Source organism: Zalophus californianus, chromosome 10 (assembly GCF_009762305.2).
Source record: "Zalophus californianus isolate mZalCal1 chromosome 10, mZalCal1.pri.v2, whole genome shotgun sequence".
Taxonomy (NCBI): domain Eukaryota; kingdom Metazoa; phylum Chordata; class Mammalia; order Carnivora; family Otariidae; genus Zalophus; species Zalophus californianus.
In genome coordinates this window covers 106,168,903-106,191,637 of record NC_045604.1, presented here as the reverse complement: position 1 = coordinate 106,191,637, position 22,735 = coordinate 106,168,903, and the positions used below count along the sequence as shown (strand labels likewise).

Genomic DNA, 22,735 nt, shown 5'->3' with positions numbered 1-22,735 from the left:
TTGAATGATAATATTTTTAGGATAAGCATGTCCTATGCAAATACACTTGTTGTTTATCCATAGTGAAAATTGAACTGAGTGTCCTGTACTTTGTCTGGCACCCCTATTCCAGATGGATTTGTGAGCTCAATGCCTCTCTGAACATGGTGCCTCCAGTTCCCCGAGCTGCCTTCGGCCAGGGAGGAGCAACTCCTGGGGACATGGTTTCACTCCTGAGAGGTTTCTTTGTGGAAGATTTCATTCAGCTGGTTTAGTTTTATTTGGAGAGAGGAATCAGGGGTTCAGGGGTATAACCAACCCGGTATGCTTACCAAAGGGTTGAGGAGTGGCTAAAAGCAGCGTGTTTCTGTAGCTGAAGGCCCCTCCTCCCTGTTTGTTGTGAAGTACACAGGACCAGGGAATTTAGGGGGCAGGTAAGGGAGGCGGGTAGGTGAGGTTGGAACAGAGGCTGTGAGGAGCCACCTAAGTGGCTGGAGGATCATGGATAGAAGAGCCTTCTAAGTGGACTGGAGCTGCCCCACCCTGGGGACCAATGACTTTAACCACCACCACCACCACCACCACCACCACCACCACCACCACCACCACCACCTCCACCCCTAGGCTGCAAGTGGAATTTAGGCTTTCTTCATAGATACGGGCCATATTCTACTCTGAAATACGGCTGAAAGTGGTTCCACCACCCTGGCTTTTGAACAGGAGGAGATGGGTGTTGTGGCTGGCGCTTCCCTCACCGCCCCTTGGGAAGGACCACGCAGGCCCAAGGGGACGGGTGAATAACGGAGAACAAAGTCCTAATAAAATAGTCACTTTTATTTCTTAGCAAAACTATTTCCTCCGTGAGGGGTATTTACAACAGAGAAGGGAAAGAATAGGTAAATTCACAGCGATCTGGAGAGGGTGGAGAGGCTCCTGGGAGGCCCAAAGGGCAGGAGACAGACACTTCACACAATTAACTGGAACAGCTTTTTCCGGTTTTGGACGGGGACGTCCCGAGAGGGACTAGGTGGGGACAGAGGCCCGTGGGGGGAGGGGATTCGCACAAACCACCCGCCCGCCTGGGGTGGCCCCGGGGGACCTCCTTGAGTGAGTTTGGGGAGTTCGGGCTTCAAATCCGGGAAGCGGTCTGACAGGTCCCGGCGCAGCCCGGGGGCGGGGCGACCCGAGGGCGGGGGCGGGGCCTGGAGGCGGCCAGGGGCGGGGCTGGGGTGCATGCAAACACCGAGAAGGGAGAGGAGCAACACGGAGGGGGGTGGCCGAGCGCGCGGCGGCGGCGCACGGGGGCGAAACCAGGGCAGGTCACGGGCGCCGGAGCAGCACGTGCTCGATGTAATTCTCCAGCTCCTCCTGCTCCTGCATCCGGCGCTCCTCCGCCTCTGCCTCCTCCTGCGCGCGCAGCGCCTGGGCCTCCCGGCCAGGAGAGTGGTGCGAAGGCGGCAGGGTGTGGTGGTAGTGGCGGCGGCGCGAGGCAGCGGGCGGCTGCAGTGTCCGCGGCCGGATGTAGTTGGGAAAAGGGTGGTAGGGCCCGGGGGGAAACAACTCGTCCTCCTCGCGATCCCAGGGCGGGAGCACCTCGTTCCAGTCGGGCAACTCATCTCGGGCGGGGGCGGGGGCAGGGGGCGGGGGCTGCGGGGAACGGACGTGGGCGGGGGCGGGGGCGGCCCGGGGGTGCGGCACCGGCTCCGGAGGGGCGTTCTTCTTCCGCTTCCGCTTCTCCTCCACCTCCTCGATGATGCTGACCACGTCGTCCGCTGGCAGGTGGAGTTTGGTGGACAGCTCAATGAGGCTGTCGATCGTCTGAGGGTCCATCTCTTCGTCGTCGTCTTCCTCCTCCCCGCCCTCCTCTGCCCCCTCAGCCTCCTTCCGACGGTGGCCGGGCATCTCTTCCTGGGAGCGCTTGTCCTCGGCTCCGGCTTCCCCGTCCTCCTCCTCTGCGAACAGCAGCGCGTTCTGCCGCGCCCTCTCCGCCTCCTCCGCCTCTGCCTCCGCCTCCGCCGCCTCCTCATCCTCTTCCCCCACCCTCTCCGCCCCGCCGCGTCTCTCCTGCTCCGCCTCCGCATCCTCCCTCTCGCTCTCTCGCTCCTCCTCCTTCTCCTGCAGCCCCCGACCCCCAAGGCCGCGCTGCCGGGCCCCGCCCTGCAGCAAATACTGGAGCAGCAGGTCGGAGGCGAGGTCGGCCAGCCGCTCTTCCTGCGCCGCGGCCTGCCGTGTGGCCTCTGCCTGGCGCCGCCCGGCCTCTACCTGCGCCAGCCCTTGCTGTAGAAGGCGCTCCCCCGCCTCAGAGCCGCCCAGGAGTGAGCTCTCCGGACGGCGCGCCTTGGGGAAAGGGGCACCCAGGCTTTGGTACGCCTTGGATAGGGGTGCCAATGCCTCACCTAGATGTGTTTTGGGGGAGGACACTCCTTCCCCGAACTGGTGGGCTTCAGGAAGGGGCCCACTCTCGGGTATACGCGCCTGGAATTGCGGGGGAGCAGGGGGTGGCAGGGGCGCGCGCTCCGGGACGCGCGCCTGGAACTCTCCCCAGGAAGCGCGCCACACGCGCTCCGGCCCGGGGCTCTCCAGGTTGACTCGGGTCAGCGTGTGTGTGCGAGTTTCCGTCTCTGCTGCCGCTGTCTCTTGCTGGCGCTTGGCGTTGCTCGGACTGAAATCTCGCAGTTCCTGGAGCAGGGAAGCTAGCGCCTCGAGCTCTTCGGAGGGGTCGCCAGCCTCGGGACCATTCTCCTGAGTCTGAGGGCGAGGCGGGGCCGCAGGTGCCTGGGTCTCTGGCGCCGGGAGGCTGTGGGTCTGGCTGCGCACGGTCTCGGTCAGCAGAGCTTCTGCTGCTTCTTCCTTTGGCCCCTGTTGGGAGCCGCCGGGCGCCGGAGGCGAGCCCGGGCGGTCAAGAGCCTGCAGCAGCACCGCGGCCAGCGCCCGGGGATCCACGCCCTGGAAAAGCTCTCCCTCCTCCTGAGGCTCGGAATTTCGAGCGGCTCGGACCTCTGGGGCGCTAACATCCTTCGGCCCGGGCACTGCGTCCCCAGCTACCGGCTCTTTATGTTCAGAGCTGAGGGGAGGTGGCTGCGCCTCAGGGTGCCCCGGGGGCGCTGCTCCCAACCCCTTGATCAGTAGAAGAAAGCAGAAGAGGGTGGAAGCCGGCAACCTGAGCGATTTCATGACCAAAGGACTGCCGGAGACTGTGAAAAATAGAAGGGACCAAAGAAAGAGGGTTTCTGTAAGAATTTTTCGCTCTCTGATTCTATATCCCCTTCCCCCATCTTTAATCGGGAAATCCAGGGCTTCCCTCATCCCCCTAATAACCTTACCCAGAAGAGGAACGTTTAGGAGCAAAGGAGAAAGATGTTGTGCCGATCTCTGGAGTCGTGTAAATGGGAAAACGCCCGCAACCCTCGCTCCCCCCAGTGCCTCCTCGCCCCCTTGCCTAAGCCATCTCACTGCCAGCGCCCACGTACTAAGCAGCTAAGATAAGGGGAAAAAAATCTCTGCTCCCTCCCCACAGGACTCCCCGGATGGTGCGTGGGCGACTTTAGCAGCAAGAGAAAAGCGGCGACTCCCCCATTTACCAGGGACCCTTACCGGGGGCTCCCCGCTGTGTTTTTAATACCCCCATCCGGGAGGAGAGAGAACCCTCCCTCACGCCCACGGCTGCCGAGGGTTTGAGGGATGGACAGCGGAGTATTTACCAGCTGGTGTCACGATGCGGGAGGTGGAGAGGAGGGTCTGGGCGGGGTGGGGACAGGGGAAGATCGGGACGCGTCCGCCTCGGCTCCGAGCAGTGGCTGGAATAGGAGCGACGGTCGAGTTCTGGCGTCCAGTGGGTTGGGCTCAGCTGGGTCCGCGCGGCTCTGGGCGACTCGCTCGCTCCGGCTTCAGCACGCTGGACAGCGCCCGCGCCGCCGCCGCCTTATAAAGGGGAGAGCGCGGGGTCACGTGGGTTCGCCCCGCCCCATTGACGTCAATGTTCATTCATGGGGAAGCGGGCGGGCGCCTCGAGGTGGGGGGCAGCCCAGTGATTGGAGAAGGTGTTCTTCTCCCGGCCCGCGCCTGCGCGCCGGGAGCCTCGGCTGGAGGGGCGTGCGCTAGCCGAGCACCCGGGAAATGAATGAATGAATGAATGAATGAAATCGCCGGGGCGGGCGGGGCAGGGGGCTATGAATGAATGAAGGAGGGACGAGGAGAAAAGGATGAATGAATGAATGGGAGAATGAATGGAAGGGTGGATGCAGAGACGCTGCAAGGCGGGAGGGTGGGTTACAGAGCAACTTGCAGCTGCGGGAGCCCGCGTCGCTGAGCCGAATAGGATGGGGGCACTCCCAGAGTCTGACTGGGCATCAGTAGGAGATCCATACTGGGGAGGGGAGGATAAGGATTCCAAAGCCGAGGAAGGGGCCGGACTCCCCATCTCCCGACCGCACGCAGGGTCCACGGGGAACACACCCAAGGACGGCGTGAACCCGAGAGAGGAGGGACGGATCTGCGCGCCTGCGGGCGCTGTTCGCGGACCTGCGGTGCGGGGTGCCGGGCCCGGGCCGGGGCAGATGGGTGGATCTTGCGGTTTTGGTAATCCCGTTGGAAAGGGTCCGAGTCGGAAGAAAGGGGAAAGACTGAGGATGTGTGTGCCTCTATGTCGTGTCTGTTCACAGTCGGTGCGTGTTTGGAGAAAAAGGTGTGTCTGTCCTTCTGCCCAGCTCACTCTGTAGCGTATGTTGGCGGCCGGGCTTGCCCCTTCTCAGCCCACCTCTCCCCCTCCCCCGACCCTCCTCCTGCTTCTTTCCCTCCCTCTGCTTCCCCCCAAAGGACGTTTGGAGGGCGAGAGCAGACCAGGTGGGGAGGGGGTTGCGCAGGTTGGGGGGGGGTGACTCAACTCCAGCTCTCTACACTGCTTAAAGGAAAGGTTTGAACGCGTTGCAGACGGGTGGGGGTGGGTGTGCAACGTCAGACATAGCCCCTCTCTACCACTAGACCCCTCGTCCGTATCTCCTGCCAGAGGCGTTGGGGTTGGGGGCTTGGAAAGCTAGAGGTTGGGGGGGGCGATGACGCACAGATTGCGCAAAGAGAATCCATCAGCGAGCCGGGTCCAGTGAAGGGAGACCAGCCCGTGGGCGGGGGTGGGGGGAGGACGGAAATGGGGAGGGGGCAGGGGAGAAGGGAGGAAGGCAAGGGGAGCAGCCACTGCAGGAATGAAGGGGAGGAGGGAGGCTGGAGGGGGCTGCGGTGCAGGCAGAGAGCTGTGCGGGGGCGTGGGCAGGGAAAGGGGGGAGTGACAATGACACATGCCAGACACACAAGAACTGCGGACACAAGGGGTGCCTGTGGGCACACGCAGGGCACCCGCACCCTAAGACTCTGGAAACCGAGACCAGGGCTGTCTGTCAGGGGCTCAGAGACTCTTTTCAGAGACAGTCCTCAACCCCCTCCTCATCTCTTCCTAGCACTGACCCTCCTTCTCTCTCTCTCTCTCTCTCTCTGACACACTGTCACACACACACACACACACACTCACTCACTCACTCACGTGCTTTCCTCTATAGGCAGCAGTGGCTTCTCGGTTCCATCAGTGGCTCGACTTTCCCAGAAGAAAGCCCATCAGCTCTGCAGGGAAAGAGGTGGGGAGGAGTAGAGAGAGGAAAGAGAGAAGAGATGGGAGCAGGAGAGGGAGGGAGGAAGGAAGGAATCTGGAACAGGTAGAAGGAACAGGCTAAAGGAGAAAAAAAAAAAAACCACCAACACAGCACTGAGAACCAAGGTGACTGTGGAAATACCAAAGAAAGCAGAGAGAGGAGGGGGCAGCAGACCCCAAGGCTGTGCCTCGCCCCCCCACCCCTAACCCACACTACTATCTAGGACCACTGCCTAAACTGGGGGCTCCCCTCATTCCTCTTTCTCCTCCTCTTCTTCTCCCCTTTATCTTCCCAGCCTGGTTACTGTGAGCAGTGGAATGGGGAGGGGGTCACGTTACCTTCCCGAGGAGGATGAATCAGAGAGATGGCTCAGACATCTGGAGGGGGGAGGGGAAGCCATCCAAGAGAGAAGGAAGAGGGGAGGGAAGGAGCCAAGGGGGGCAGACTGAGAGGTTGATGGGGCTAACAACTAAGTGTGAGATGAGGGGAGACAGGCACCTAGAGAAACGGTTTGTGTTTCTGTGGGCTTGTATATGTGCACACGCACCTATGTGTGCATGTACATATGTGTGCATGTGTGTTTGTGTGTGTACAGAGTTTAATGAAACATATGGGAGGGGGGAGAAAGGGAATTAGAAGACCAATTGTGTATTTAATCAGATAGAGTGGATGGGCATGATAGTGTTCCACTTTAAATATGAAATCTTCTCTTGCGATCTGTGTGGCCATGTTTTTGCCTGTTTCCAGATGTCATTGTATAAGTATGAGTGCGTGTGGGTTCTGATCCTTCTGAGTGTCTGTATACCTGTGTGGTTGGGAGACTTTGAGTGCATCCAGTCTGGGCATCTGCTGGTGTCTGAAAAGTGAGCCTGGCTTGGTGTGTCAATAGTGTGTGCGCGCGCATGTGTGTGTGTGCGTACACATGCGTCTTTGTGCATTTCTCTGAATCCTTCTCTGCTTTTTGATTTATGTTACAAGTTATGTAGATGTCTCTGTGTCTTTGATCTTGCCTGCCCCTCCCCCACATTCACCATCTCTAGATTTCTGTACAGTAAATCCACTCATCTGCTGCCCCCAAGTTCGCGTCCTTGCCCCCTTGTTTTCAGGTTGTTCCTCTATTCTTCCATTCTTCCCCAACTCTTCACCCTTTCCTTCCTCCACTCAGCCCAGAAGCCCAGGGGAGCTTCTCAGACCCTGACATCCCAAGAATCTCAGTCAGCATGGGGTGGGGGAGGGGGGCAGCAAGGTAGGGGGTGGGCACCAAGCCAGGGCATCCACAGCAATAGGCTTGGTGATAACACAATCTGGATCGTGTCTACATGGACTCTGAATCTCTGGGTCTGTTTCTGCCTGTCTTCATCTCAGTTCCCTACCTGGGTCTGCTCATTCACACACACCCCACCTCTTAGAGATGTGCTGTGTCCTTCATACCCTGCTGCCTCTAGGGGCTTCTGGAAAAGAGCTGGACTGGGGGCAGTTGCCTGGAACCGGTAGAGGAAGGAGATGGCAGGAAAGATAGAGAATGGAGAGACAGAGCTAGAAAAAGGCAGTGCTGAGATGGCGACCTGGAGGGGATGCCTGGTGTTTGCTCTGAGTTGTTTGTATAAATCCTTCTCTGTCTTTGTTTCTGAATCTCTCATACTCTCCAAGAGGGCAGCAGGAGAAGATGGGGTCCAATGGAATAGTGATCCAAACTGAAGATTTGGAAAGCCAGGGGAGGGGGTGGACAGAGTACTGTGTCTTTTCCCTGAGGAGGTTTGGAAGAGAAAAAGAGGGCAGGGGCTTGGGGACCCCGCAGCTCACCATCCCCCCAACTCTCCCTTCCCCCCAACCGGTGACTCACCTCTGCAGCCTTTCATTGCGTCAGCGATGGGGGGACAGGCAGGGAGGGGGCACTTTATGAGAGGAGCAGGGGTCTCCACTTTGGACTGAAAGAAGGTGCTGAAGGCCCCCCTGAAAATGGCCCCATTAAAAAGCATCATTGCCCTATCCCCTTACCAGCCCTGTTCAGTAGAGTGGGGAGTCCTGGGGAGGGGACTGAGAGGGGGCTGGGGGCCACTGGTGGGTCTGGGAATGATGAGTAATAGGAAGGGGGTGCTTACCCTGATTTTCAGTTCCAGGGTCCCATTCTCTCATACCCCCACCCACTCCTGAGTGGGGGATGGGAGACCCAGCAAGCCGGGGGAGGGCAAAGCCGCAGAGATGAGTCACCAAGAGAATGAGAGAGAGAGAAAGAGACAGAGATGAGGGGAGACACAAAGAGAGACAGCTTCTGGAGAGACTGAGAAGGGAAAACACACATGCCATGAAGGTGATATCCACAAACTAACCAGAGAAAGCAAATTGTGTACTTTCATAATTCTGACCCAGCCTCCTCCAACATCCACCTGTCACACACAAACATACTGTTGTTATTCAGAGTTACACTGATATTCTGAGACACACCCACTTACACAAACACAGTATCACACCTAGCCTGGCAGTGTCACTCAGACACATGCTGAAGATGGGACCAGGGTAATGGAGATTTGCGTTGAGAGCCCTCGTTCCTTTTACATGGAATGGTGGGAGGGATCCTGAAGGAATGTGACTTCAAAAATCCAAGATGCGGTTTCAGGGACTCATAGGCTACGCCTTGCACACACGACGATACACAGTTGCCTACCTCCCCATCCACACATACATAGTAACATATCAAGCAAGCATTCTCCTCATCAAAAAGCCACTTGGAGTACCTGATTCTGGGGTACACCAGGCACGTTGTCCCGAATACATCCCACCCGGACACCCTGTGACTGGTACACACATGTACAGAAACGCAGACACACAAAGACGCCCATGGACACACTCACACGGACGGAAACCACCTTGCGCTGCCTCGCCTGCGTCCGCGCGTCCTGGCGCCCCCGCGTGTTACTTTTCGGAATCGCAGTCTCCGGCGCTCCGGAGCTCGGCTCCCGGGGGGCGGCGCCCAAGCTCCCTCCACCTCCTCCCCCTTCCGCGCGGTGCCCACCCAGGAATCCGGAAAGCGGGCGCTCTGGCCAAGAGAGCCGAGAGCCGGGAGTTAGACGCCTGGATTGTGGGGCTCAGGGAGGCCGGTCCTGGATGCCAAAGGGAACTTGGGAGAGAAGCCCATAGAATTGGGATAGCAGCGGACTCCCAGGTCCAGGGGAAAGAGCGACCCGGGCTTGCCAGGGTGCCGCGCAGCTGCCCTCCTCGCTCCTGAGCAACCGCTTCTTTCTGCCGCTTGGCTGGGGTGGGGGTGGGGGCACGCCGCGGCCAGCAGCCCTCTCCAGCTCCAGGAAGTCATTAGCCCCATTGCCACAGGGCTTAGAGATCCTCTCTAATACAGGCTGCTGGGGAAGGGAGGGGGGGAGGATAATGCGTCTCATCCCTCCCCCACCGAGAAGTGAAACAGACACAGAGGGTGGGCTAAGGGTCCGTTTTATTGCAATACAGCCGCGGTTGAAGTGACAGGGAGGGTGGCAGCGTGGCCAGGCGCCCAAGGCAGCCAAGCAAGGCAGTGCCGCACAGCCGCAGAACCGGAACTGGGGGAGGTGATGAAGCAGCCGCTGCCCTCTTTGCCCACCTTCTTTCACCTCCAGGCGCCCTCCTCTGCCCACGTCTTTGACTCCATTCCCAGCGACCCCTGTGCTTGCTGTCAACAAATCCCCACCGACTGTCCATTGACCAACGACAAGTTCAAGCACTCACGGTCACACGGAGTGCGGTTCTGAGGCATGCTCGGGGCGTGGGACACCTGAATTCTAGTCCCTGCCAGGCTCCCAGTTACTTTGAGTGACTTGGAAGGCACTTTTTTGGTCTCTGCGAGCCTCTGTTTCCTCCCGCTGTGGTAGATGTGAGGATCCACCGCTGAGCAACTGCAGCTGTTACTACTTGCATTCAAATAGGAAACTGCCAAAGTCCAAAAAGCATAAAGAAACCCGAGGAAGGGAGGGATGTCCAGAAATATCTGGAGGTGGGGGTTCCAGGGGCGCCAGAAGGCAGCCTGGTTAGAACCAGAAGACAGCCCCATACTGGGCTGAGGGATCTGCCCTCCCCACACCAAACTCTCCAGCCCAAACCCCCTGGTCCACGGCCTGGTTCAGGCCACTGGTTGGGGGCATGGGAAGGGGGCCTCTGAAATAGCAACATGGTGCAAAGTCGGAGGAAACCCGTCAGAGGGGGCAGGCTTGGAAAGATGCGCCACCGGAGGGTCAGCGGGGCATTATAATGCTAGTACATTGACAGGCTCTCTCTCCGTATTGCACACAGGGTGGGTGATGAAAAGGTCACCGGGAAGAGGAATGGAGGAGCAGACAAATGGACCATGAGAGGAGCTAAGTGTCTGGGAGGCCCAGGGAGGAGGAGGGAGAGGCCCCTGATGCAGAAGCACAGAAGGCTGGGAGGGAGGCAAGGAGGGCAGTGCCGGGCAGGCCCTGAGAGCTTGAGAAAGGGCGGGAGGAAGAAAAGTAATGCGTGTTGGGCAGCTGGGCATGGCATAGCCTTCTGCCCGCTTCCACCCGCGAGGGGGCAGAAGGGAGAAGCCAGGAAGGGCAGAGTTCACTGTCAGGCCAGGGCGACGGAGAAGGCAAGGCTCTGAAGCCTGGGAAGGAACCCATTCTTTGGCCAGTAAAGGGGGGAAGGGCGGACAATAGCAGCGCAAGGGCCTCCGCCAAACCCGGCGGTTCGGATCAAGGCGTGGGCAACAGCTTTTGGGAGCGCTAGAGGCAGGATGGCCGACCGAGAAGTAAGGGTAAAAAGGTTAGGGAGGGCGCTCCGAGGAAGGTCGGGCTTCAGAGCCCGCCGCGGAGCGCAGGGGGAGGGGGCGGAGCTTGCAAACGGCGGCGGGCAGGGCTTTCTGGAGATCAGCGCCAGAGGGCCGATCTTGAAGTGCTTCTTCTCTCCCCTCCGACAGGAGAGGCCCTAGCTGTCGGCCTCCAGCAGGTACTGCTCTGTATAACCCTTGGCCTGCTCGAGCCCCAAGCCGGCCTGGCAGAAGTCAGCCAGCTGTGACCATAACTGGGGCTCTAGGAAAAGCTGGCACAGGACGATGAGGCCGGCGAGGCGCGGGGCCTAGCGCTGCAGGTGCCACAGAAGCTGGCTCTGCACCTGCACGCCATCGCTGCCGAAGGCGTTGATGTTGAGGTAGCGCCACGTGCAGTCACCGCCCGACAGGATGGGGAAGAGGCGCGTGCACAGAGTGAGCACGCGCGGGCACGCGCGGCTGTCCACGCGCCACTCCAGGCCCTTGGCCGCCAGCAGGCGCGGGTTGCTTTCCCTCGGCCGGTAGGGCTGCCAGTCCTGGATGATGGTCCCGCCCGGAAGCTCGTCGCGCTGCACGGAGGGCGACAGCAGGAGGCGTGCCACGTCGCCACCAGCCTCCGACTCGACCTCGGTGGGCAGCCGCGAGAAGGTGCCGGAGACTCGCAGCGCCGCGGGGTTCAAGGGTGAGCGCAGGGTGGGCGCGGAGGCCTGGAGAGCCCAGCGCCTCTTGGCATCTTCACTCCCACATGCACACTCACGGGATCCCAGTAGGGCCCCTCGGGAGGACCAACCGTGCCGGGCGAGGTGGCGTGGGGTATGTGAAAGCCTGCCCCCGGCCCCCCGAAGGTAGCATGGAGGAACCAGGGACGAGGCTTCGGAGTATGTGCCTGGATCCCCAAGGAGGGGCAGGTTCAGTGTGGGGCCTTGGGTCTCCGAGGGGAGGGGAAGGGTGGGAAACAGATCAGTCAGTAGGATAGGGGAAGCGGAGGGAAAGGACAAAGCCTCAGATTAGGATCTTTGGGTCCCTGAAGGGAGGCAGAATCAATAGAGGAGAAGGGTCACGGAACTCCGTACTCCTGGGCTCCGCAGCCATCTGGAGTAAGGACTGAGGGTTTGATGGCTGGGAGTCGGGAGCTTTTTGACTGCCCCTGGGCAAAAGGGTCTGAGTCGGGACTGGGAGTCCGGGGCTGGGCTCACGCGCGCCCCCCCTCGGCAGAGCCTGCAGAGAAAGCAAGCCGGTGACCGGGCGAGGGGGGAGGACGCCTGGCTAGCTGACCTCCCGAGTCCTTCTCACCTGCTTGGTGATTAGGCGGTATTTCTTCAGCTCCCGGGGGCCCAGCTGGTCGTCCCGGGTGACCTGTGCCACCTTGACCCCCGGGTGCTGTCGCGCCACGCCCTTGCCGCGCTCCCAGGACGCCACGCGCAGCCCCCGCACCAGCACGGTCTCCTGGGCGTCGATCACGTGCACCGACTCCAGCGCGATCTGCGGATTGACGCGGTTAGGGGGCCCTCCGCCCCTGCCGGGGTTCTCGGCTCACAGGACTCGCCTCTTCCCACACGCTGAGCACTCCGTCGTCACCACCCCGGGCGCCAGGCCAGACCCGGGCCTGCCCAGGGAGATCTCCTCAGCACTCGGGTCTCGAATTCCAGAGCTGGCAGAACGCCAGATTCGTCCGGGTCTCGTCCACCTCTTTTTTTTTTTTTTCCGTCCACTTCCTGAGATGCTCCAGCTCGACTTGCACCAGGTCCCTGAGGATCGCCACACCCCCTTTCCCTGGCTCTACCCCCAGGAGCTTGCTACGCCCCCTAGCCCCTGCCACGCCCCCGCTTCTTCTTAGCTCCGCCCCGACCCCCTCTCGGAGCCTGTCCCGCTTCCAGGTGCTCTTTGTGCGAGAGTTCAGTCCACTAGGGGGTCTTGACCCCACTCTTGCTCTCGCCTCCAGTCTACCCTCTCTTGCCTGCTCTTTTCTGTTTATGTTTGTGCCCCCAGAAACTCCTCAAACGAATCTTCAAAGACCGAAGATGTCCCCAGTCCCTCCCTCCGGTTCCTCCGCTATTCCAAGGACTGCAAGTCCTCCATTCTACGCTCATTGGCTGGGCCCCTGGATCCGCACGCCCTACTCTTTGGTTCCAAAGCAGACCCACTCCTCAGCATCCAGACGAGAGCCTCGCCTCCTCTCCTTCCTAAGATCCCAGTCACCCAAATGTAGCTTCACCCCCTTTTCAGCAGGGCCCCGGCTCTCACCACTCCGTTATGCTGGGCCAGCACCACGGTGCCGTCGGGATCCCGGAGCCGGCTGTGGTAGCGGCTGGGAAGGTAGTCGAGGCCACCGTAGACGCCCCCAGAGATGGCCAGCACCTCCTCAAACTCCCGTTCTGTGCCACCACGAAGTCCAACGGCTCGGCCTTATCCTCAGGCCCCCATCCGGACCTGGGGTTGGCCCCCAAGGACTTGGCCTTGGCCTCAGGCCCCGATTCAGCCCCCAGGGTCTTGGTCTCAGCCTCAGGCCGGGATCTAGATCTGGACTTGGCCGCCGCCTCCTGTGGCCGGGTGTCTGAATGTGGCTCCGCATCTGGCTCGGCCTCCTTTTCAGGCTTAGGGACCTCTGAGCTGGCGGCACAACTGGCTTCCAGCTTCATTACCCTGCAGAAAAAAGACAACCCAGTATTGTGGTCAGAGCTCCTGTTTCCACATGTGGCCCCCTACACACCCAATCCCCACAGCCCTTTCCTCCACAAATACCCCTTCTCTTCTGCTCTCCACACAGACCCTGGGAATACAGGGCCTCCAGCTCTGACCAGCTCCCAGAGCTCCCAACCCTGGAAGGGTTGGGACCAGGGCAGTCACAAATCAGGGACCCCATGAGCTCCTCAGACACTGTCCCGAGATCTCCTTCACCCCCAGTTGCTCCCAGGGACTCAGACAAGGGGCAGAAGGCACTTGGAGGGGTAAAAAATTGAAAGGGTCCCCCCCACCTCTCCAAGACCTCTGCAAGAACATGAGAAACCACCACCATCTCCACTCCCCCCACAAAAGGGGTCCCTGGGAAAAACAGAGGGTTCAATCCCCTCCTTCCTACCCCTGCCAGTCACAATCCCAGGGCAAAAGGGGGGGGTGTAAGACTCCAGATCTTCCCCCTATTGCCACTCCAGTACCCTCCACTCCCACCTCTGACACATATATTCAAACATAAACCAGAGTGGACAGATGGAGAGCTCCATTAGAAAATTTCAAGTCATTCCTCCCAGCCTTATCAAACCCGCCTTTCCCTTCCTCCTTCCTCCTTCTCCATAGGGAGACCTGGCTCCACTCTAGGGCTAGATGATCATTTGGGAAAGGGCTCCGTTGGAGCTCCTGCAAACAGAATGTCACCTAGATCACCTATGCCCCTCTTCCATTTACCTTCCCTCCAGAGAGTCTCTTCTGATTTTCTCTCTCCCTCTGTTCTTCTTTCTAAATTCTTCCTATAACTCTTACCCTACATCCTACTCAAGATTTTCTGTGTCTTTCCAATTCTCATTTTTGGGTTAACTCCTCTGGATCTGTCACCGTTTGGCCTCCAGCTCTTCTGTTTTCCCTGCCAGAGCCAGGGCCAAGAGAAAGCCCCCTCCCCAAGTCCTAATGACTCTTCATTTCCAGACCTGTCTCCTCCAGACAAACCAGATCAACCAATTAAATCCGCTTACTCTCTTTCAGCCAGTTATAACAGTCCCTTCATATAACCTACCTTAAGCCTCATTAACCAACATCCCAGGAGACACATATACCAGCTACTTTGTGGGGGATTATGTTGGTTTGGTTGTTTTGTTGTTGTTAACAAGAACGTGACCTAGGTTTGGGAGAGGGGACAAACAATGATACCAAGGAGTTTAGGGATGGTCTTAGCTTCCATGTCACAAACATAGCTTACATAAACACAGCATGCTTGCTATACAGTTAAAGCTTCAAAACAAGAGCCCCATTTCCCTTTCTTTTCAGCCTGATGCTGTTGTCTAAGGCCCTCCCAGGTAATCCTTAGCTGGATGAGGTAAGACAGCATCAGGCCAATATCATCAGAGAGCAGGGGAAGCCAGACTCAGAGGATCTTAGAGCCCCTGCTAGAGCCACCGGAGACCTTCAGGTTCAACCCACTTCTTTCACGATGAGGAAACGGACACCCAAGGAGGCCAAGATCTGGCCTAAGGTGACTCAGGTTGGATCAAGCCAGGCTAAAGGTTAAGTTTTCCTGGCTCCTCGGCCAGTGGGGGAGACCTCTTTTTGGTGTATTTGGATCTCCAAGCCCAGGTTGAAGAGCAAGGATAGGAATTACTGGGTCGTTCCTTGGCAGGAGTCAAAGGTCTGAGTACTAAAGGCTAAGAACCCGAAATGGGATCCTGGGAGGAAACTCCAGTGCCCCCCTCCCCACCACCACCACTGTCACGTCGGCACTTCCATGCCAACAACAAGCCTGGGGCCAGCTCAAGCATCAGATTCCTTGTGGCAGGCTCTGGGGATGATGGGTCTCAGAAAATGAACAAGTTAGCTTGTGGCTTCCATCTACATTTCCAGGCAAACTCACCAGCTGTTCAAGGGTCCCTGAAAAATACTAGCTGGTAATTCTCTGCTGAGCTCAGCAACTCCCCATTGCCCCCAAAAGGGACAGAATGTGAGAAACTTGTAGACAGGGACACAGCCAACTAATTCAAGACATTAGGCTTCCATTACCCTCCTTCGCTTTCAAGATGGGGGAGATTCTTTCCAAAGGGTGCATCTACCTGCATCTTGGATAAGGTTGTTCGTAAGGGGGTCACAGGAAAGAAGGAAGAGCTTGCAAATTCATCTCTCTCATTTTCTTTCCGGGCACTCCTCTACACCTCTTCCCTCAGAACAGCACCCTCCAGCCTGGCTCCTTGAACTATCATTCCCATAAGGTGTCTAGACAGAGGCAGCCCTGTGCTTCCGGGGCACTGTGGGAGATGTAGTTCAGGCATCTCCTGGACGCAGCTCCAGGAAGAGGGGCAGCGTTTCCCTTGCCCTCCATATCCCTGCATCCTTGGATCCATTCTTTCAATCTTATAAATATGAATGATCACTCCGGGAGGGGATAATTACAGTCCTCGCTGGGCATGCTGGGAGGCCCCCACCCCACCTCCACCGCACCCCACACACCTGAAATGTTGATGCCCTTGAGGTCGACAGCTTCTCGGAGCTGGAAGAGGGGGGAGAGGGAGCAGAGGGGGCAGAGAGCGGAGAGGCGGAGACAAAGACAAAGCTACACAAAGCGCCCAAAGAAGGGAGCCAAAGGCCAGGAAGGGAGGCAGGAAGGAGACAAAGGCGGACAGGGAGGTGCGGGGCAGGAGAGGGTGGGAGAGGGGAGTGGGAGGAGGCACGGGCACCAGACGCAGACATGACACCTCGTGACTTAAGGGCCCCGCGGATGCCAGGAAAGTCCTAGCACTGCACCCCCCCCCCCAGGGAGACCGTAAATAGGAAGCAGCGACGCACCTCCTGCTGCCCACGGTGGGCGATGGCGGAAGGGGTCAAGGGGAGGAGAAAGCCAGAAAAAGAGTCTGGAAGAGAATAGAGACCTCGGGAACAGAGGCAGGGGAGTCAAGATGAAATGGGGCAGATGCAGGGGATGAGGAAGATAGACCAATGAGCGCTGGGGGATGCCCCAGGGCCACAGCCATGGATTAGAGGGTTGTCCTGGAGGGTCTTCCCCAGTCTTTCCTCTGCCCCTTTCCAGGAGTGGGGAGTGGGGGCCGCAGGCGGGAGAGCTTCCGAAGGAAGCTGTCTACTTGGCAGGAGTTGCCGTGGGCGCCAGGCTCTGGGGACAGGTGGGAGCGCAATGGCGACGGGGGGGGGGGAGGGATGACGGACGGGAAAGTGCCTTTGAACATCTAGGCAAAGTCCCGGTCCCGGTTATCTAGGTCACCGGACCGGGAGGGGTAGGGCTGTAGGGGGCGCAGCGGCTGTCTTGCCCTGGGGGGGCGGTGGCCTCCTGCTGCCCTCATTCCGTGGAGGAGGAGCACGCCAGCCCCCAGCCCCCAGGCCCGCGGCCCCCTACCTCGCCGGAGCGGGAGCCCGGGCCGGGATGCCGAGACACGGAGCGGGGCCGGCCACGCAGACAGCGAACGGTGCGGGGAGAGGGGTCACTTCGGAGCCCCGAGGGTCGAGTTCGGGTGACGCGCGGGGACCGGAGCAGTCCCATCTCGGAGTTGGAGTGCGGGTGTGGGGTCTGCGTCGCGGCTCAGTCCCGCACGCGGGCGCGCGTGCGGGGAGGTTCGGGGTTCGGGTGCTGCCTCCCGCAGCGACGCTCTGCTGGGCACTGGCGGCGGCCCCGAGGGGCGGAGACCCTAGCGGCGCGGAGGAAACCCGGCCCGGATCTGGAGTGGACTCCGGGCGGCCTGTGAGCGGGGGGGCGGGGGGGGGGCGGAGAGCAGGTGCGGGGGGGGGGGCGCGTGCGGGCCCCGGGGCGGGCGCAGCTGGGTGGCCTCAAGTCCCGCCGACGAAACTCCGCCCCTTGTCCCGGCTGGGCAGCGGGACTAAGGCTGGGAGGTGCCTTGGGTTTTGGCGGAGGGGGTGACTGCTGGCTTAGTTATCGCCCCACGCCCCTGGCACCTCTACGCTCTGTCCCGGTGCCTCCTCTCCTTCCCCCGCTTTCGCAGACCTCCCTCCCCCAGGGGCCACCCCCTCGAACTAATCCCGTTCCCCCGACCTCCCGCTGCCAGATAAGTCAGAGCTACTGGAAAGGGCACGCAGAGCCCTGGGGACCAGGTCGGAGAAACTGATGGAGGAAATTGGAAACCCTTGCAGTTGGGGGTGCAAGGAGACACCGGGAGACAGAAGCAGAGAGGCTAAAGGGAGTGGAGCCAGGCCAAGACCGGTCAGAAGGGCCACCACTCCCCGGGGGCAGAAAGTAGCCTCCTCCCGCGGGTGTACGGGTGGGCTCAGCTCACGCTCAGCCGCTGGCCGTCAGGCAACAAGGCCCCCCGCAGGGCAGCACACAGAAAGACTCCAGGTACACCCACGAACCCACCCTCCTCAGCACATGAACACAGACCTCTGCACCCACGCATGTCCTGAGGATCTGTATACATGGCTCTGCACCCAGGGCTAAACCGGGTGGGTGGAGGAAGGGTGTGAGGGACAGCCAAGTGTGGACTTGGAGCACTGCCCCCACTCCAAGGAGCTGGTGGTCCAGGCTCTTAACTCCTGAGCATGCCCCCTCCCGCTGGAGATAGAAACCACCTGCAGTTCTACCCTGTAAAGAACCAGGTAAGTGAAGGATGTAAAAGTCCTATAGTAACTATAAAGTGCTGCAGGGAATATTAAGGTCTGCTTGGCATGGAGGCCCCTCTCCCTTGCCCTCCCTCCAGGGTCTGACCAGCTCTCCCACTCCCCCTCCCCACCAAAGCTGATTTCCCACCTAACTTTTCCCACTTTTTAAAAAATACTTTCCAAGGTGATAACCCCATTACCTGCTAAATGGATCCAGTGGACTGTGCTAATGTGATCAGGTGGAGGTTCATGTCCCGTTCCTGGGCTCCCATACACATGGCCACACCAAGGGTTAAACTGATGAGAGTCATCCCTGGAATTCTAGGCCCAGGTAGGCCAATAAGTAACTGACAAGTCACTTAACCTTCTTTTTCTTCTCTTTTTTAAAAAGTTTTTATTTATGTAATCTCCACACCCAATGTGGGGCTTGAACTCACAACCCCCGAGATCAAGAGTCACATGCTCCACCGGCTGAGCCAGCCAGAGACCCCTCTTCCTTTTTTTTTTTTCTTAATAGGACTTCCCCCTGTTTCTGATTTTTAAAACTGCTAACACACTGCACATCTCACAAAGCTGCAGTTAAGGTAGAATATGCTCAATTGTGGGATAGCTCCTCAAAAAGTTATGAGTGTTGGAGGAAAAAGTCCGGAGTGGCAGGAGGGAGATGCAACCATGCTCTAATCCCTCCCTTTTCTCTAGAAGCCTCGCCTTCTGCCACCAGAAATTCTGGAATTGGTCCAAACGTTCACCACTCTGTTCCCTCAGCCAATGAGAATAGAAAGTTTCCTGAAGTTGCTGACACTTCATGTCCCAGTCACGCAGAATGAAGAAGTCACCACTCATTGGTCCAATCAAAAACCATGTGGTTCCAAAATCACCACGCTCAGACTGCTTCTGTCCCGACTCCCCTGGGAAGTCAGGGGGTGGTGGTGGTGGTGGTAAGAGGTTGGAAGATGACTAATCTTCTGGCTACCCCTCCCAGCAAGAGAGAACAAGAGGCTTTCAGCATCCTTAAGTGCTCTGAGGAGGCAGGGAGGGGGGGCCATCACCTTGTGCTATTGGGCTTTAAAATCCGCCAAAGTTAAGACCAGTGGGGCTCAAGAGTGGAGTGATCTGCTTGCTGGTAGAGACGTGAGAGTCCTAGCTTCACATGTCTGGGTTCCAGCCCCCCACCCCCACCCCCTTCTGATGGTGAGCCACAGAACCACCCAGAATGTTTGCACAGCACTTCGGTTTAATTTTCACAACACTGTAGGATGGGTGAGGCTGTTTAGTCACTTTACAGATGAAGAAAGTGGGTTCTGAGAAGTCCCACGATGTGGGCTAGATCCCATAGCTGGCAAGGGACACTATGAGGGCCTCTGGCTGCAAATGCAGAACCCACCGCCCACTCACCCCTCAGAGGTCAGATGTACTTTGTGAAAATGCTTTGCAAACGGCAAAGCACGAAATCAATGTCAGTGCTATTAATGCTGGAGATTTCCCTTAGTTGCTCTGAATTTGGTAAACACTGTCTCGGACTTTGGGATCCATACTGGCTTTGACCCTCTTGCTGGGCTTGTTTATTTGGGTCTTTTATATTTGGAAGCGCCTACTGTGTGTCTTCTCTCTGGACGGGTGTGCCTTACTGTCAGTTGGGTAGTATCGTTGCTTCCTGTCGTTTTACTTAGGCCCATCCTCATCCTCAGCTGCAGGGCCCTCCAATCCTCAACATGGTCTTTCACCCCTCCCCTTCAACAGACCACCTTGGGTCTTCTTCCCTGGCCTCTGAACACCCCCACTTCCTGGGATTCTGATGACCAGGACTTCCTCCTTCAGATTTTGGGGTTTGGGGTTAAGGCAGACGCTTAACCAACTGAGCCACCCAGGCGCCCTGATGTTAAAGCTGTCTTTATACCTCTGGCATTTCATTCAGATCTTGGCACACAGTAAGTGCTTAATAAATATATTATGAAAGAAGGAATGACTTCAACTTAGTTCTAGAGTGGGGGAAGGTGAAACCACCTTTGATCATTTATCAAAAGTCATCCACTGGGTAGAGGTAAAACCAGACTCCTGGCACCTTAACCCCAAGCCAATGCACAACCCAGCCTCATGCTGCAATTCTAAAGGTTCAGTATGAGGGCTTGTGCCTAGAAGTCCCTGAAATTCCACATCTTCTCTCCCCACCCATCACCAGGTTCCTCTCTCTGGTCCACATGAACCAACGTTGGTTGTAATGTCTGTCATTTATTTGCAAACATTAACGTCACTTCGATGGGTCCATTTCTGCCCTCGAAGAGCTCAATTGAGCTAGCCATCAAAAAAACCCCACCACTTTTATTCTGGAGACTATCTAACACACCCAAAAAATAGAACAGTATAATGAAGCCTCACTAGCCTATCATCAGCTTCAACAATTATCAGCTCAGAGCTGATATCGTTGGGCTCCGCAAACATGCCGATATTTTGAAATAAGTTTCAGACATCATATCATTTCTGGTATTTCAGTAAATCTTTATCACGGTGATAGGGATGGAATTGTGTCCACCCCCAATTCATATGTTGAAGCCCTGACCCCCAATGTGACTGTATTTGGAGACAGGGGCCTTTTTAAAAAAATTTTTTTTTAAGATTTTATTTATTTATTTATTTATTTATTTATTTATTTATTTATTTATTTATTTATTTATTTATTTATCTGACACAGAGAGAGACACAGCGAGAGAGGGAACACAAGCAGGGGGAGTGGGAGAGGGAGAAGCAGGCTTTCTGCTGAGCAGGGAGCCCCGAGACAGGGGCCTTTACACAGGTACGTAAGGCTAACTGAGATCATAAGGGTGGGGCCCAAATCCAATAGGATTAGAAGAGGAAGAGACACCAGAGATCCTTCTCTACCTTCGAATTTGCAGAAAAAGGCCTTGTGAGGAGGCAGAAAGAAGGTGACTGTCTACGGGCCAGGAAGAGCTCTCTTACCAGAAACTGAATCTACCAGCACCTTGATCATGGACTTGTAGCCTCCAGACCCATGAGAAATAAACGTCTGGGGGCGCCTGGGTGGCTCAGTCTGTCAAGCAATCGACTCTTGATTTCAGTTCAGGTCATGATCTCAGGGTCGTGAGATCGAGCCCCACGTCCGGCTCCATGGACATTTAAATGCTTTAAAGTTTTTCCTTTTGGGGCGCCTGGGTGGCTCAGTTGGTTAAGCGACTGCCTTCGGCTCAGGTCATGATCCTGGAGTCCTGGGATCAAGTCCCGCATCGGGCTCCCTGCTCGGCGGGGAGTCTGCTTCTCCCTCTGACCTGCCCCCCTCTCATGTGCTCTCTCTCCATCTCTCATTCTCGCTCTCTCAAATAAATAAATAAATAAAATCTTAAAAAAAATAAAATTTTTCCTTTTATTTGCTGGTCTTCAAAATAACAAGTTGATGCCTCAACAACTTCCAATGGGGATCAATTATTATTTTTAGAACCACTATGAACTCATGGGTTTTAAGCATGTTTAATGTGATACAGTTACTGTCCCTTCCAGATGCTCAAGTTATCCAACTTTTTGGATAAACTTGTGCGTCACAGTGACACAGAAAGGTCGTGATGGAGCTCTTAGGGTTGCAGAGGTGGGATGCCCTGAACCAGCCTGGCAGACTGATAGGTTAAGGGAGGTGTCCTGGAAATGCCACCTTAACTGGGTATTAAAAATTCCCCTCCAGGAGCGCCGGGCTGGATCAGTCCTTAGAGCTTGAGACTCTTGATGTCGGGATTGTGAGTTCGAGCCCCGCGTTGGGTATAGAGATTACTTAAAAATACAATCTTAAAAAACAAACAAACAAATCCTCCAGAAGGATAAAGAAAGGCAAGGTCCCGCCAAGGAGGAGGGGACAGCCTGAGCAAAGCCCAGAGCAACAGCCTGCTTCACAAGAAGTAGTTCTGGGTTGTACCCATCTTGTGGGCAGGGACTACTGGTCAGCGGGGGGAAGGTTTTAAGCAGAAGTGACACATCTGCCTTGTGAGTAGAGACGGCCCTCTGGTGGCCACATGGAGAATGACAGGGAAGGAAAAAACCAGAGGAGGCATCAAGTTACTCATAAGGTTTCCTCAGTTCATATATTTATGTTAGACTCTTCCAGGGGCGCCTGGGTGGCTCAGTCGCTAAGCGTCTGCCTTCGGCTCAGGTCATGGTCCCAGGGTCCTGGGATCGAGCCCCGCATCGGGTTCCCTGTTCAGTGGGAAGCCTGCTTCTCCCTCTCCCACTCCCGCTGCTTCCGTTCCCTTTCTTGCTGTGTCTCTCTCTGTCAAATAAATAAATAAAATCTTAAAAAAAAAAAAAGATGAGGTCATACTGAATAAAGGTGGGCCCTAATCGAATCTAGAACTGGCCTTCTATAGGAGAGGGAGATTGGGACGCGACACAGAGGGAGAAGGCCATGGGACAGCAGAGACAGAGACTGGGTGACGTAGGTGCGGGCCAAGGATTGATGGCACCACCCGGGGCTGGAAGGAGGGAGGGAGGGTTTCTCCTCTACAGGCTTCAGAGGGAACAGACCCTGCCGACACTTGATTCTGGTCTCCAGAATTGTGAGACAATCAATTTTTGTTGTTTTAAATCACCAAGTGCGGGGCGCCTGGGTGGCTCAGTCGGTTAAGTGTCTGCCTTTGGTTCAGGTCATGATCTCAGGGTCCTGGGATCGAGCCCCGCATCGGGCTCCCTGCTCTGCAGGGTGCCTACTTCTCCCTCTCCCTCTGCCTGCCACTCCCCCTGCTTGTGCTCACTCTCTCTGTCTCTGTCAAATAAATAAATAAAATCTAGAAAAAAAAAAAAACCAAATCATCAAGTGAGTGGTGCTTTGTTAGGAAACTAGTATATCTTTCTCCCTTCCCGCAATGGATGCAACCCCACCCCCACCCCCGCTTCTGGCTCTGTGAAGGGAACTCCTATGCACCCCTGCCCGCCCCCCAAGCTGGGCTTCCTGGTGCTGGGCACAATCTACGAACGACGCAGCTGGTTCCCTCTGCACAGGTCTCTTGGACATGCTTCATTTGTTCATGCCTGGTGCATGGCCATCACCAGCACACGGTCAGAATGCAAACACAAACAAGACACACTTCCCGCC

At 57.1% G+C, this 22,735-nt stretch overlaps 2 protein-coding genes across 3 annotated transcripts; both read right to left on the bottom strand.

Annotated features, from left to right (window-relative positions):
* Nucleotides 1-91: 91 nt before the first annotated feature.
* Nucleotides 92-5,584, bottom strand: VGF (VGF nerve growth factor inducible). 2 transcript variants are annotated; one of them, XM_027612415.2, is made up of 3 exons: nt 5,513-5,584; nt 3,681-3,900; nt 92-3,173 (listed from the first exon to the last, which is right to left on the bottom strand). In XM_027612415.2, exon 3 carries the CDS (start codon nt 3,151-3,153, stop codon nt 1,300-1,302), a length of 1,854 nt encoding a protein of 617 aa, XP_027468216.2. In that variant the 5' UTR covers nt 3,154-3,173; nt 3,681-3,900; nt 5,513-5,584; the 3' UTR covers nt 92-1,299. The 2 variants fall into 2 exon arrangements, with proteins under 2 accessions (XP_027468216.2, XP_027468217.2); XM_027612416.2 differs by lacking the exons at nt 3,681-3,900; nt 5,513-5,584 and adding an exon at nt 3,303-3,451.
* A 3,471-nt stretch (nt 5,585-9,055) lies between these two features.
* On the bottom strand, nt 9,056-16,662 carry NAT16 (N-acetyltransferase 16 (putative)). Its single transcript, XM_027609779.2, is given in 8 exon segments — nt 9,056-11,111; nt 11,680-11,868; nt 12,631-12,767; nt 12,770-13,029; nt 14,114-14,215; nt 15,535-15,574; nt 15,871-15,935; nt 16,433-16,662. Coding segments are annotated over 4 exon segments (1,149 nt in total). The 5' UTR covers nt 13,026-13,029; nt 14,114-14,215; nt 15,535-15,574; nt 15,871-15,935; nt 16,433-16,662; the 3' UTR covers nt 9,056-10,544.
* Between the last annotated feature and the right edge of the window lie 6,073 nt (nt 16,663-22,735).